This window comes from Cuculus canorus, chromosome 5, assembly GCF_017976375.1.
Source record: "Cuculus canorus isolate bCucCan1 chromosome 5, bCucCan1.pri, whole genome shotgun sequence".
Lineage (NCBI taxonomy): Eukaryota > Metazoa > Chordata > Aves > Cuculiformes > Cuculidae > Cuculus > Cuculus canorus.
In genome coordinates, this window is record NC_071405.1 from 53,011,824 (window position 1) to 53,027,639 (window position 15,816).

The window sequence follows — 15,816 nt, forward strand, 5'->3', positions numbered from 1 at the left end:
TTTTTACTTTATATTTAGATTAAATGTTTATGTTGTACTTTCATGCCATGTTGTTTTGGGGTATTCTGGATGTATCGTGGTATGCTGGGTAGGCTAAATGTTCAGGACAAAACGAGTAAGCTATGTGGAAGCACTGACTGGGGAAAGTTTAATGTTTTTTGTGAATGAATACACGTGTAAAATATCCACCAAAAAAGTTGTTCAGACAGCTGGTTGTGTTTCAGAGTTGATTATATTTGGTGTGCCTGTATTGTACTGTTCTAAGAATTGTACATATATTTTTAGAGAGGTTTTTACCTCTTCTGTATTGTTTAATTATTATAAGATTTGTTAATGTTTTCCCGGGAACTAGTTCAAGTGCTCTATTTATTTAGGTGGCAGTTCAGAAGGTTCCTTGAAGAATCGCTCGGCGTTCTGTAGTGACAAGCTGGATGAGTATCTGGAAAATGAAGGGAAATTGATGGAAACAAGTATGGGGTTCTCGTCTAGCACTCCCACTTCTCCTGTGGTGTATCAGCTTCCCACTAAGAGCACCAGCTATGTGCGAACGCTTGACAGTGTTTTAAAGAAGCAGTCTGCCATAATTCCATCAACATCTTATACATTCAAGCCTGTTCCTCCGTCATCTACCTCTAGGAAGACAAAGACTCAAACCAGACACACGTCTACAAACAGTAGAGTAAAATCGTCTTACAAGCCTATACTGCCTTCACCTTTTTCTGGAAAGCAGAAACAGAACTCTTCAGCATCAGGGGAAAAGGCTACTGTCTCAGATAGTTTCATGGTGCCGACTCTGGATGAAAATGTACTTCCAAAACAGATTAGTTTGCGCCAGGCACCACCACAGCAACAGCAAGCAGCTCGTCCACCGGGTTTGTCTAAATCTCAAGTGAAGTTAATGGACTTGGAAGACTGTGCTCTCTGGGATGGCAAACCGCGGACCTATATTACAGAAGAACGAGCAGACATCTCTCTGGCAACCCTGCTTACAGCTCAGGTAGATCTGCAGTTTTCCCTTTCCCTTTCCCTTTCCCTTTCCCTTTCCCTTTCCCTTTCCCTTTCCCTTTCCCTTTCCCTTTCCCTTTCCCTTTCCCTTTCCCTTTCCCTTTCCCTTTCCCTTTCCCTTTCCCTTTCCCTTTCCCTTTCCCTTTCCCTTTCCCTTTCCCTTTCCCTTTCCCTTTCCCTTTCCCTTTCCCTTTCCCTTTCCCTTTCCCTTTCCCTTTCCCTTTCCCTTTCCCTTTCCCTTTCCCTTTCCCTTTCCCTTTCCCTTTCCCTTTCCCTTTCCCTTTCCCTTTCCCTTTCCCTTTCCCTTTCCCTTTCCCTTTCCCTTTCCCTTTCCCTTTCCCTTTCCCTTTCCCTTTCCCTTTCCCTTTCCCTTTCCCTTTCCCTTTCTTCTACTTTTCCAAATCTGTGCACTTCCTAGTGTTGCATATAGACACAGAAAATAAGCTGCTATGTAGCATGACAGCTCATGATGGTTGTGGTGCGGTCTTCGCAGTGAAAGTTGAGAAGTGCTGACTTAGCAGTATTTTTTAAAAAATTGTAATAATACTGCGTTGATATCAATCAATTTTAGTTATCTCAAATATTGACTGTGAAAGTCTGGTTAATACAATTGCCTTTTGGTAACTGCACTTATTATTTGTTGCTTTTTCAGTTAACTGAGCGCCAGCAAATCCTAGTCATGTAACTTGGTTGTCAGCTAATGACCTCTTCTGCTTTCTTCACATCTTATTTATTGCCAAGATGATTTAGCTGTTTCAGATTGCCTCCCAGACTTCAAATGTGAACTCTCCTCTGTTCTGTTTTTCTTATTGACAAATTTTCATATGTAAACTGTGTGGTTGGAGGGGTTATTCTAAATGAACTTCGAATAGAAATTTTGCTTATACTCTATTTAATATTACTAAAATCTGAAGCGTATACTTCTTTAAAACTTTTCTTAGGCTTCGCTCAAAACCAAACCTATCCACAAAATAATAAGACGACGAGCACCTCCTTGCAATAATGATTTCTGTCGATTGGGTTGCATATGTGCCAGTCTAGCACTGGAGAAACGTCAGCCTACCCACTGCCGCAGGCCAGACTGTATGTTTGGTTGTACTTGCTTGAAGAGAAGAGTGTTGCTTGTGAAGGGAGGCTCAAAACATAAGAAAATAATGAAAAAGGCTGTACGTGGAAATCTTGTGTTCTATGGAACACGAGAACAGCAAGAGGATGAAGATGTGGAAGAAGAGGGTAATGGGGAGGAAGATGAACTGAAGCAGAAAGATAAGAAGAGGAGAAAGAGAGTGGAATACAGTGAGTATTGCAGTGCAAAAGTGACTACTTACAGCTTTGCCGAAACCACATATCTTAGTGGGCATTGTTATCAGGATGTAGTAGTTATGCCATTTCTATATCCAGAAATTGGAAATAAATTCCACAGGCTCTCTATGACACCTGCTTTTGTATAGCTGGCTAGGAGGAAAGAACCTTTTCCTTTTATTTAACTCTTACTTGTCTGATCAGGATTTTGGACACTACATAAGTTTTTTATTGTGATCATGTAGCTGGAGTTTCTTTTTGATCATTTAAACTGTTGCTCAACTCTCTGGGTACCTTTTAAAGATTAAGGATATGATATAGAATCATAGAATAGTTTGGGTTGGAATTACTGTTATCGCTGCTGGTAATCTTAACTATGATAGTGCTGTGTTATTTCCCTTTTACCTAGTGAGTATCTAGAGCTGCATTTTCAATTGCTGTATGTAGCTGTATCATTCGCTGACCGTAGTGATGTATGGTAGTTTCAGATCTGGCCTGAGGGATGCTCAGAAAACCAAATGTTAGAAATTGACTGTCAATTTACATCTTCAGTTTCTTGCTAGTAGTACTTTTAGCAATAGCTAAAAATGAATGTAGTGTTATCTTGTGTTCCACTAAAATTAATTGTTCCATACAGCTGTGGTATAAAGTCTGCTTTTTTGGGAGTGTTTTGTAGTTTTTAAGTATACAGTATTAATGAAGATCAGAATTCTTAAGTGTTTTTCTGTATCTGCTATCACAGTACAGGTGAGAAACAATGATTAGTATAGAACCATTTTTATTTTCTCCTCTTTCTTGTGGACAAATCTCAGTTGTTTCTGGCTAGGATTTGAGACAAGAAAAATCAATCAGTAGTATTTTCTAGCAGCATGAACTGGTGATTCCTGCATAGCCATGCCTTGGGCTCAGACAGAAATTTCTGTTACTGCTGTGTTAGATGGTGCTTCATTTATAAGTAAGTTGTTTTGTTTTTTCCTCTTTCTTCAGCTATCTGTGACTCAGAGCCAGAACAACCTATTAGGAATTGTCCATTGTGGGTGAAAGTAGAAGGTGAAATAGATCCAGAGCCAACCTACATCCCAACACCATCTGTTATTGAACCAGTTAAATCTGCAGTACTGCCCCATCCTGAAGTCTTGGTTTCTAGTAAGCATAGATCTTCCAGTGGAATGAAACCAGGCAGAGTGTACACTCCTAAACCAAATCCAGTGGTAAGAAAGGAAAAGAAGTGTTTGGTTTTCTTTATATTGAAAATTAAAACAAGCAATAGCAAAAGCTTCTGTGCTATGTCATTTGAGATGAAATTTGAGATGAAAGCTTAAGATTGACTCCCTGTAGGTATGTTGCTAAGTTAGAATGAATTAACTGTATATAAATCTTGAACTGTGTCCGTTTTTCTGTTGAGAATTTTGTGTAGTAATATACAGATGATGAAGGCTGTTAGTGAATCGTAATCAGCTTCATTCAAAAAATGCGGTAATATCTGCTATTTCTGGCAAAATGATTGCTGGTCCTGTAATGTTTGTATAAGTTATTAGCTGCATAATGCAGCTAATATCTAATTAATGACCTACTTGCAGAAAAAAAAAGGATATATTTATACTTGTTTGAGGTTTCACTGCCAATGTTGGAATAATTGACCTTTGCCTCTATGCTCACCTTAGTATCTAACAAAAGCAACAACAGCAGTAGACTTGAGTCTAGTTATGAACAAACATACCAGAGCTGCTATTTAATGTATACCAGATAATGTTAAGCAGTGTTAAACTTGTTTCCCCACTTAGAGTATCTGGATGGGTTTTGGATTTTAGGGGTCATGATGGGGTTCCATTATCCCCCTTGCCCTGAATATGGAATCTGGAAGCAAGACGTAGGCTGGGCTGTGTGATACCAAGAGGACAGATTGAGCTTTAAATGCTAGACCTTTCTTTTGAGATTTACTATTGAAATGTTGTTTGAAAGCAGAACTGTTTCATGACTCTAACAAGTCTCTTTTTTTTTTGGTAGATCCGAGAAGAAGACAAGGATCCTGTCTACTTGTACTTCGAAAGTATGATGACTTGTGCAAGGGTCCGAGCATATGAATGCAGGAGAGAGGAGAAAAAGCAACAGAAGCACAAAAGTGATTCACAGACTCCTAGCATAAAGGTAGAAATTAAACTGTAACTAACATGTGAAAATACTGAAATAATATTTTCCCCAGAAATTCTTATGCAAAATGAGTGCTTGACTTAGATTTCATGGTGATAGTACTGTGGAGACTGGAGCCTGACTCACTTACTTAGCAATGCTGGTAAGCTTGCCTTAGAAATTAGAAATTGTCCGTGGAAGTTCCTGGCTCCCAGTGGGCACTGTCACTTAAGGCTTATCTTCATTCTTGAGAGAGCTGTGCTGAGCTGAAATTTATAACGTCATCGAAGTTAACATACGTTTTATGATTCAGGGTGACAGTATGGTGAATTAGTTAAATTTTGTGATGTGATTTTTCTTTTTTGGCATGTAAAAGAGTTACACAGGATGAATATTTTTCTTGAATTTCTTTCCTCCAGCAAGAGCCTGAACCAGAGCCTCAGTCTCCTCAGAAAGCAACCTGTGAGATAGACAAAGACACTGATAAATCAGGAGGTAAGAGCAGAGTCTTGAGTGTAATTCGACATCTCGGTGGTCCCACATTTTTGTGGGTTTTTTTTTGCGTTGGCTTACGTTTTTTTTTAAAAAAAAAATTTGGAGCTATTGATGACAGAGAAGTCCGCTTGCTGGGGAAGCTACTGTGGTTGTCAATAAAAATCTTATGTGGTTACAGTTTCCTGTTTTCTGGAGCAGTTGTGTATGTGTAACATGGGAGATAGAGCAGGCTAAATACCCAGTACTTGCTGTTGCTCTAAGGTTAAAATGACCACGATTACTGTATCTTGTTGAGCGATAAAAGAGAATACTGCACAGCAAGCTTGTCTTCAAGAGGGATAGCTAGATGCTTAGGGAGGAGTGGAGATCACTGGTTTGGGTTTGTCTGGGTTTTTTTTTTCCTTATTATTGCTTTGTACTTGCTGAAGAATTAATATATATCCAAGTGGTGCTGTGAGGATGGGATCCTTGTGTTCTCCACTTAGAACCATACAGGACAAGGAAACGCTTATACGTTATTTAGAGTTTCTTAATGTTGAATTCTTTTAGTTCAAATTGAAAGGTTAAAGTTTTTCTACATTATATATACTGGGTTTCAGTTTCTAGTTCATAAAGAAGTAGGCTAGATCTTTATTCTCCTTTTCTGAAGGTGCCCAAATCATGTTACGAGCTTTAAAATGAGACATATACTAGAGGCATTGTGTCATCCACTAATGAAATATAGCTGCCTTCTGAGATGAGTTTTTCACTGTTTAACCTATACAACAACGACTCTACAGTTAGGGACAGGAATGGAAATAATGCACTAGTTGAAAATGCTGTTGAATTGGTAGGTGAAATTAAAATGGCCAGGACACAGAGCTTAACATCCTTACAGTTTTGCAAAAGGTGACATTCGATCTCTAATTACAAGAAAAAGTCATGCTTCTGTTATACATCTTCTGCAAAAGACAGTTCTGCTAGCAGTGTGTTTGCTACTTATACCATTATAGGACACTGGTGCTTTTCTGTCTCCAAGAGAAAAGTGCTATCTCTTGAATAACCAGCGATGCTTTCTACTGCATGTTGGTGTTGCTTGGAGATCTTTCATTCATATACTGTAGTAACCCAGCTTTGTTTAGCTTGTGGTGCAATGGGATACAACCTGAGGTGGTATGGCTGCAGGGAATGAACTGTGAGAAATAGTTACGTTAGTTTTGTAGTGAGCTTTTGCTTCCTTTTGAGGCCTTGCAAGGGGAAGTGATGCTTTGAATAGTTCTTTTACTTGTTGCCCTGCAGCTGAGACAAGGGTGGAGGTGTGGGCAGAATGTTTGAATATCCAGGTGACTACAATGCCATAGTATTGCAGAAACCTATTTCAATTCTTTCTCAGAGAAAAGCTGGTGGTCTTCCCGTAGTGAGGAGGACTCTTCCTCCACCTCCTATGTTCATCACACCACTCCAGGTGAACGAACCAAACTTATCGAGATTATCTCTGACTGCAACTGGGAGGAAGATCACAATAAGATCTTGAGCATCTTATCACAGCATATCAACAGTAACGTGCCTCAGTGCCTCAAAGTGGGTAGCTTCATTATTGAATTTGCTTCGCAACACAAGGCCCAGGATGAGAACCACTCTCCTGTCTACTCCTCCAGAGTGAAAATATCAGTGCCGTCCTACCAGGTCAAGGACGAGGAGCCTGAGATACCCGTCTTGGAGATTCCTGATAGCGGAGTGCCATCGTGCAAAACCCCAGAAAATCTAAAGTTCTTGCGGGCAGACACATTGGACAAACTGCAGGAGAAGTTGCATGGGGGCAAAGGCTTGCCTTTTTATGCAGGGGTTTCCCCTGCAGGAAAGTTGGTTGTCTACAAACGCAAAGCTAATATGAGCCCCTCAGGCTTGATTCAGGTGGGTCCATCTGCCTTTACTGTGGAGATCAGATCCAGTTTCATCCAGTATCCCAGAGTTCCTTGAAGGAGAGAACACTCTTTAGTTTATCTACCTAGTCTTTTACCCGTCCAGACGAGGATTCTTAGTATCTAGTGGCATTCCTGCCTCTCCATAAGCTTGTCCCTTTCAAGATTAACTCAATAACAGGAAACCTGTTTTGAAGTCTGAAATCTGATGGTTTAGCTTGTCCTTTTGGCCATTTGCGTCTTGGTGGCCCAAGTACAGAATCTCTTTCAAGATCTTCTTGATGCTTTGGAAAACTCCATGCAAATGCATTTGACAGATATTTCTAAATGAATGGCTGTTAGTGGCCACAAAAAGAACATTTTCTAAGGAAGTGTACACTGGGACAAAACTTTTAAAATGAAACTGTAAACATTAACTTGCTTATTTTGCTACAGCTTATTATTGTAGAGTGCCTCTTCTTTGCAGAATATCTGTTGTTCTTCAAGAGATTTCATAATCCTAAATTCAAAGTGAGTACTTTCCCTGCAATTTCATGCTGCCAGCTTGAATACTGCTTGCCAGTATTATCAATTAGTGGTAGAAACTGTAATGCTAGGGTGAACATCATCTTCAGTCAAAGGTATTTGTAATTATAATTAACACCACTTTCAGGGAAGGCATAAGAACTAGAAAATGAGAGTAAAACTTCTTTTCATGGCACTTTGCAGATACGGCACCGTCACAAAGAGAAGCTAACAGAGAAAATGTGGGAGATTTCCTATTTCTAGTAAAAATCGATCAATAAAAAGAGTCAAGACTTTATTTAGTACTGTGTGTTACCTGTATTTTGGCTGTTAGAAGGTATTATGAAACAACATGAAAGTAAAATGCAACACTGCCAAAAGTTCCCATTGACTGCTAGGTATAAAGCTTCACGTTCAGAAGGATGTTTGTTTCTTCTTTCCCAAGCCGTCAGTTATGACTACAACTCTGAATTTGAAGTTAGTCAACTCATAACACCTTAATTAGGGTATTGAATGATAGTACAGATAAGAAAAAAGCTGATAGAACTTTTACAACCTTGTTATACAGTTTTGTCCCAATGTATATGACATAAATGTATTCTTTCTTCTGTGATGCTAGGTGTTAATTAGGTTTGAGAATGTTATCCAAAATTGTCCTTGAATTTGGAAAGACATTTTTAGTCAGAACTATAGATAAGGACAGGAAAAATAAGTTCTAGCTTCACTCTGTCTAATTTCAGTGATTTTACATGCTCCTTTAGGCTCTAGGGTTTTATGTGGAGTCTGAGTAGCATCTAAAATCTGTGTTTTAAAGATATAACAGAGTTGTTTGAAGTTCTCCCAGGCAGTAAGGAAATCAGGAGTTCCCATTCTGAATTGCGATGTTTTTTTGAAAAGGACATTTGGAAGTCCCATGGAATTAAATGCCTCTCCAGAGGTGGTGAATTAGCATTCTTTTCACCAAATTTCCATTTTCCACTTTTTTCAGGTTAATGATAAAAGGTACCCTCAGGCCAAACTGCTTTTGGGACAGATGGGGGCATTACATCCTGCCAATCGGCTAGCAGCTTATATCACAGGCAGGCTGCGACCCACAGTACTTGATATCTCAACCCTCAGTACTATGATCTCCAAGGTAGCATCCAATGCTAAAGCAGCTGCTTCTGGGACACCATCAGTCCAGGTGCCCACAACATCAACTCCCAATACTGCATCTTCCACCAGCACTACTTCAACCCCCACTGTGACGACTCTGAAAACCCATGTCCCAGCACAGAGACAGATAGGTAGGTTGGAACTTATTACTGTGTTTTAAATTGCGTGAAGCTGAAGTAAAAAGTGAGTGTACAGCGTTGCTGTTGATTTCTGTGCAACGGTGCATGCTGCCTTTGGCTGCATTGCCCACCTAGACTGCCTCTGCAATAAATAACCTCTTTAAAGCAGGAAGTTCTATTTTGACTTCAGAATAAGATTAGAGATGTTGTCTATTAGTTATTTTATTAAGAGAGTTAGAACCTATTTTCAAGAGACAGGGAAGAGTGGATAGAGATACACTGAATGTTAAGATTTTTGTTTGAGAGTTTCCTCACGATTTGTTGGTTTTCATCAAACATCTATTTAACTGAAAAGGATCGCTCTACTCTGTGGTTCTCCACTGTTGGCTTTTCTGATGATGTGGCACTTGTAATTGGGATTCTTGTGAACAGCAAATACACATGAAGCAGAAGTGGAAGACAGGATGGTCCAAATCTGGATTAGTGAAACATCAGATGTGCAGCCAATAACCACACTGGCCTGTAATCTCATTGGATTTCACAAGCTAAACAGGTTGGACTTAGTCAACTATTTGAGTAAAACCAGCAAAGTATCAGAAGAAACATGTGGTACTTGTGTCTGAGTTGGTACTGAAGTGATTACCCCAGCATGGCAAGAGAGGAAGTTGCTTTTCACTATTACATTTTGCATTAGTTTTTTTTTAAAAAAATATATAAAATATTTAGTGCCCATCCAGATATTCCCACACATTAATTAATATGAAGAAGCTTTGCAAGAGCAAAGGATGTTACCTGTGTCCTGGCAAAACTTTAATTTCTGATTGATTGATTGTTTTGTTCCTTTCTACCTAAATTTTCATTGCTATTTAAATGGGTGTGCTGTTTTTCCTGTCCTGTAATAAAACTTATTGTATTGTGTGTTTCTGCTCTACTAAAGAGCTGGCTGCATTTCATTGATGGGTGAAGTGATGGGTTGCATATATGATTTAAGTGTTCTGGCTTGTTATGGGTTAAAGATGCTATATCCATAAATAACTACTATGTTTAAGTTGGGCTTGCTCCATAATCTTTGTTGTTGTTACTCATTTGTGGGCTTCCAGAGTGATACAGATTCAGTATTCTGATTCCTTGGAGAGCAAGGGATGAGTGAAAGGATCTTCCCTGTAGTGATTACTTCTCATTGGTTAAGTTTGTTCCATCCAGTTCTCGGTTGCACAAATGTCACTGCACTGAGACACACATCCCTCTCCCATCCCTTCCCCCGTGGCTGTGTAAAATGTGGATACAGTAGAACGGGGTTGAAAACTGAGAAGCTGTGAACACAGGAAGATCACACAAACTGTTACAGGAAGAGGTTTAGAAAGTAGTTTCAGCCCATTATTTCGCTTAGGTGTTGGTTTTCCTATACTGTAATTAGAATTGTCTCTTTCATGATAAAGAACAACCCCTTAAGATCTGATTCTTTTATGTGGCCAGGAAGAAATGCAACAAAAAGCTATAGAGGTGGAATAAAGTAGACATATTTCTAATATGTAAGGCATGCTCAGGACTAACATAAAGGTTTCATTTTAATTACAAGGTACAAAGAAAATGGAGGCTCAGAGAAATTATAATTGTAGCACCTTGTGAAAGGCAAAGAGGAAATCTACTAAAATTTTGACCTGCGAGTTTTTATTTGCAGCTCCTCGACCCTCACCTGGTGGCGTGTTCACACAGTTTGTGATGAATAAAGCTGGAGCTCTGCAGCAGAAGATTCCCAGAGTGAGCACACGCCAGCCTCTGTCAGGTCCACAGAAGTTTAGTATCAAGCCTACGTCAATAGTGGTTGTGGCTCCTGTGGTTCCCTCAAGGCCATGTCCAACTCAAGGCACAGTATCTCCTGGGATCACTACAGCCACCACTACTTCTCCGGTTACTGTGGAAAGTGCCAGTGTGGCAGCATCTACTGTGACCAATCTTAGCCAAATGAGAGCTAATGAACCTGCCTGCTCTTCTAGTGCAACTACAGTTGCAACTGCTCCTGCCATACCTGGAATTAACACCTGTTCTACTTCCTCACCCACTGCTCCTACTGCCACTGTGAACGTAACACAAGCAACAGGGATTGTTGCACCGATAACAACTACGTCATTCCCTAAAACTGTGGTAACACCACCAACTGTTACTTGTCCTGTTGTCACAACATCTACTTCTACAGTGGTACTAACAACTGCAACAGCCACTTCTGTGGTGACCACACCAACTTCCTCTGCTGGCTCTGTTCCAATTATACTGTCAGGAGTAAATTCAAGTCCTTCACTGAATCCAAAAAGAGGTAAGGCTTAGGTGCTATGGGCTATTATTGCAAACATTTCCTTTTTTTTTATTCTGCCTCTTTCATAGCTGGAATACAGCCTGCAACTGCAGAACCCAATTCAAATATAGATTTACTTGCCTCACCCTTCTTTCCAAAATAGGGTAAGAAATGCAATCTCAAGTGGCTTGTTTTATTCCAATCTGAGCTAGTAGAGAAGGAAAAAAATGTGGCAATGTGGTTAGTGACTGCTATGAAATGAGCTGGAAGTCTCACATCATTTGTTGTCCCATAGAAATGTATAGCATGATCATTGCTATGACTTCTAGAATTTCACCGTTGGCATGAAGTCTAGGTAGGTATGGAATTATTCTCCCATTATTAACATGGAAGCCTTCTGAGTATTGGTTGAGAAATGTCAATAGAACTTCATGAAGAAGTCTGTTTTGAGCTCAGTGGTTCCATGTGTGTTCTGTGACTAAAAAGGGGGGAAAAAGTGTTTTCAAATAAACTTAAAGATACCCAGTTGTTTCCAAAATATTTACGCTTGTTTTCATTAAACATAATGCCTGTTTTGTAGGCTGCTCTCTTAAGCTGATTTTTATATAACTTTTTAAATGTTTCAGAAGATGCTACTCCACAAGCTGTAACTCAGTCTCCCCAGAAGATGTCTCCTGGAACTGATAAACGTGTAGGACCTCGGTTGTTGCTGATTCCAGTGCATCAGACATCTCCTGCTTTGCGACCACTAAACAATACCACGCCGCTTGCTCAGAGGCAGAGGATGATCCTTCAGCCTCTCAGAAGCCCTGGTGGTGTGAATCTGTTCAGACATCCTAATGGGCAGATAATTCAGCTTGTCCCTCTGCAGCAGGTTCGAGCTGCAGGTACCCAGCCCAGTGTGCAGCCAGTGATGCTCCGCAATCCAGGTACAAAGTCTAGTGTTTCTTTTTTGACCGACCAATATATTATCCGGAATTTAACAATGTGATAAGTGTCCCTGTGATGTGCCTTTCTCCTGCTGGAAGTAGTTGAGCAGACTGTAATTTGGTGCTGCATGAGTAGTTGAAGGACATAGTGTAAATAATTATTCAAGTGTAATGCAACTTAAATACCACACATTAGAAAGGCAGGAAGTGCAGTTAATAGATAAGTCGCCAAAATGGAAGTTCTGTGCAGCAAGTGAGAGGACCTGTGTGTGTGGCAAAGGAGCCACGTCCATTGTACTGTTGTAACTTAAAAGAAATTCTGTTATTTTGGCAATTAAAAAATAATTCTTATTGGATATTCTCCTAAAAAGAATGAGCTGCTACCCGAGTCACATTGGATATGGTGCTCTGTTTCTGTTTGGTTTGCAGGCTCATTAGGCTTTTACAGCAAATATTCAGTTCAAATATTATATTATAGTACGAAATTGCTGGGTGTTTGCCTCCTTAGGGTGTGATAAGAAAAATAAGTTCAATTTTCAGCTGTTTCTCTAATGCATAGTTGAAGACAGGGTTGGAAGAGTGAAGAAATTACAGATATCCTACCTACTGTCTGCAAGATACTTGTTGAGTATACTGTTGAATATTTCTAAATAAAACATGTTTATAAACAAAATATACTTCAAATGCATGTTTACTTTGTAGTAGAATTTTTCTTCTGTTCTCCCTTTATAAAGAAGCATCTTGAGGACAGGGAGGCAGAATGGTATTGAAAACAAAGAGGTGAGACCACAAACTGTGGGCAGGAGAGAAAATAGTCCTGTGCTTTAGTAGAGGTTTGAACGCATAGGAGTGTAGAAAGAATCAAAGTTCATTGAATTCCTTTCTGGTTTGAGGCTTTGACTGTACAAGAGATACTAGTTGCCAGTGGCAATATTTTTACTTGTTTCATCAAGTTCTGAGATGCTGCAGAAAGAGAGTTCATTAAGGTGAAAAAGATTGTGGTGTAATCTTGTCTTGTTTTTCTGAGGAAAAAGGATTTTTAAATTAAATATTCTTTTTATCTCTCTTTTTAAAGAAACTTCCTGTTTTCCAGTAAATGGGAAAGAGTAAAATGCAGAGTGCTTTAGCTAAACGCAGTAACTTTTTTTTATTAAAAAGCTTAATGCTAGAACTTACATTACATCTATTAGTTTTAAAGTAGGTTCCTCATGCATTTTATTGCAGTGTTCTATATGAACATTCAAGAGTTTATATGTCTTTATGCAGCACCAGATTGTTCGTTGAGAACTTCTGATCAAGTACCTGATTACATTGTGATCCTGGGGAATGCTGGCTACTCCTACTACAGCATCAAATACTAAAACTAAAAGAAGAAAATTGCTTTGAGGAAGTATTAGTTGATGTTTTGTTTTCCTCACAGGATCTGTTGTAGGAATCCGGTTGCCTGCTCCATCTAAGCCTCCCGAGTCTCCAGTGTCTCCTACTTCCTCAATCTCTACCACTTCTCCTGCCACAAATTCAACTGTACAAACAGTAGCCAACTTATCCCCTACATCTAACCTAGCCACTCAAGCATCTTCTCTTCTTCCTTCAGTAACGAGTTTTGTGTCACAGGCAGGCACTCTGACTCTAAGGATTTCTCCTCCTGCCGCAAGCAACGTGACAAATCAAACAACCTCTGAGTCTAAAATAGCCTGCAGCTCAGGTGGTCTGCCAGCTACTAATGCTAATCTCATACCTTTACAATCTGGTAGTTTTGCTTTACTTCAGCTCCCGGGACAGAAGACTGTGCCAAACTCCATTCTTCACCATTTTGCATCTCTTCAGATGAAGAAGGATTATAAGAAAATATGCAAAAAAGAAGACTTGGGTGCTGCTCAGGAGAAGGAGAATGGGAAGATGAAATGTTCAGATGACATTGAAGTTACAGAGTCTGAGGTCACAGTGTCAGACAGGAAACAGGAAGAAAATGAATTGTTGGGTGACCAGCTGAGTAACGTTGAAGAGTCGGTATCTGGCACAGTTGCACCTTGTACAAATTTCACTACATTAGAGATGGTGGAGAAGGACTCAAGGATACTAGAGAGTTCTTGTGATCATAGCTCCTCTTCTCAGCATGATGTTTCCACAGATGTCATATCAACTGACCACTCATACATCAGTGAAAAGCTAAATGATGAGGAGGAAAAAGGGGCCTCTGAGGAGAAAGAGGATTCTGTTGGTTCTGCAGCTATAGTGGAGGCTGTCACAACTAACTCTGAAACTGCTTGTGGGTCGTCAGATAAGTCTCTGAGTACTCCTTTGGATACTGCACATCCACAGAGTCCCAAGAACCAGGAGAGTGCACAGCTGAAGAGCCATGGGAAGGAACAGATACATGCCGAACAGGAAGAGAAATCGGTAAAAGAGAAGGAAGATGATGTGCAGATGCAGATGAAGGAGGACAATGAGGCAAGTTCTGGGCAGTCACAGAATCAACAAAAGCAAGTTACAGAGCTGGAGAATGACAAGGAAAAGAGTGGGACTGAACTGTTTGTGAACCAACAAGAATGCCAGAGTGATGCTGTGCTGTCAGGTGTTGAAGGGAAGGAGCAAAAGGGCTCTACAGAAGCAAAAGTCACAAGAGAGAAAAAAGAAAGTAAGTCTGAAATCAGTTCTGAAAAAGAGCAGGATAGTGCTTCAGGAGAAGAGCATACAGTCAATACCACGGAAGGCAAAGCAAATATAGCTAGGCAGGAAGGCAGTAACAACAAAGAAAAAGATGATTTTGATTCTCAGGAAGAAATGAAAACAGGTCATGATATTGTAACACATGTCAACAGTTCCTGGAGTAAAATATCTAGCATTGTACCTGCTTTAGAAAATAAAAGTGAGATGGATAGTAAAGCTGATAAATCTGAGAAGAGTGATTTCCTGACACCAGAACAGAGAGCACAGGAAACCAAGCATCAGAAAAAGGATTGCATGCCCAGTATTGATACAACTGCTGATGATACGGAAGAGGAAGAAGAGGAAGATGAAGAGGAAGATGAAGAGGATGAAAAAACTGATGATTCTGCTGATGAGATGCTGGATGGTGCTTCTGACTTCCCAAGTGAAGAGGAAGTAGATGTTGAAAAAGTGGTAAGCATTTAACAATTTAAGAGGGAAGATGTTGATGATGATTATTATTACTGCTACTACTATGATTTTAAATTGACCAACTAATCTATTACAGCCCATGGATTTGAAAAAGACAGTATGATGTTTGTGTTCTGGACTTCAGTTTCTTCATAAAAATCTAGGTCAGGGCTCCAAGGGGAAGTGACTTTTGTTACCTAGTTGCATAACTTTTTATAGGTAACATTGTAGTGGCCTTTCAGAAATTGGTTTTCAGATGACAGGAATATACCGAGCAAGTTGTAGGCGGACCATTGTGTGTTGTCTGTTATGACCCGATTTGTCATTGTCATGGTCTTCCTCTGGTATTTACTCTACTCTTGATTCCTTGCAATGTGGCTTAATGATTGTAAAATGCAGTAGCTAGTCTAGTATTTCTGTCATTAATTTCCTTCTCACTGATTTTTGTAGCCCTTAAGTTAACATTTATTTCTGGAAGGAATGTTTCAATCTCTTCTTAAATTCCTCTTGAAATTTAGTAGTAAATGTAAGTAGTTTGTGAAAGCTGTCATTCCATTTTCAGTAGAAAAGAAACTGCTTTTTTGTGGAATAAAGCTAAACTATTGTGGTTAGTATAATTAAGATATATTTAGATTTTAGTGCTCATAGGATTTCCACCAAGTTTCACCCAAAAATTAAAAGAGAACAATTTCACATGTAACTGCTTGAAGTACTGTTTATGTATCTGTGTGACTTAAGAAACAGTGCATTGTTGCTTAAAATGTATGAAGTTGCAGTTTTGTGAGACATAAGAAATAAGGTAGTGGTTTCTTGGGATGAGAAAAGTGGAAAGAGTGAAGAATTGAAGAATAAACAAATTAACA

At 39.5% G+C, this 15,816-nt stretch overlaps 1 protein-coding gene across 10 annotated transcripts in view; it reads left to right on the forward strand.

Moving 5' to 3' along the window:
* The window catches only part of MGA (MAX dimerization protein MGA), a 61,145-nt gene that overhangs the window by 26,922 nt on the left and 18,407 nt on the right, over positions 1-15,816 (forward strand). For 6 of the 10 annotated variants that reach the window (XM_054067354.1, XM_054067352.1, XM_054067358.1 and 3 more), the window contains exons 8-17: positions 375-997; positions 1,947-2,301; positions 3,295-3,518; positions 4,315-4,455; positions 4,857-4,932; positions 6,305-6,825; positions 8,326-8,623; positions 10,293-10,925; positions 11,531-11,833; positions 13,254-14,956. In XM_054067354.1, coding sequence (XP_053923329.1) covers positions 375-997; positions 1,947-2,301; positions 3,295-3,518; positions 4,315-4,455; positions 4,857-4,932; positions 6,305-6,825; positions 8,326-8,623; positions 10,293-10,925; positions 11,531-11,833; positions 13,254-14,956 — 4,877 coding nt within the window. Of the gene's footprint in view, positions 1-374; positions 998-1,946; positions 2,302-3,294; positions 3,519-4,314; positions 4,456-4,856; positions 4,933-6,304; positions 8,624-10,292; positions 10,926-11,530; positions 11,834-13,253; positions 14,957-15,816 lie in introns of those variants that run through there. The other 4 variants (XM_054067356.1, XM_054067360.1, XM_054067362.1 and 1 more) reach the window with 4 other exon arrangements.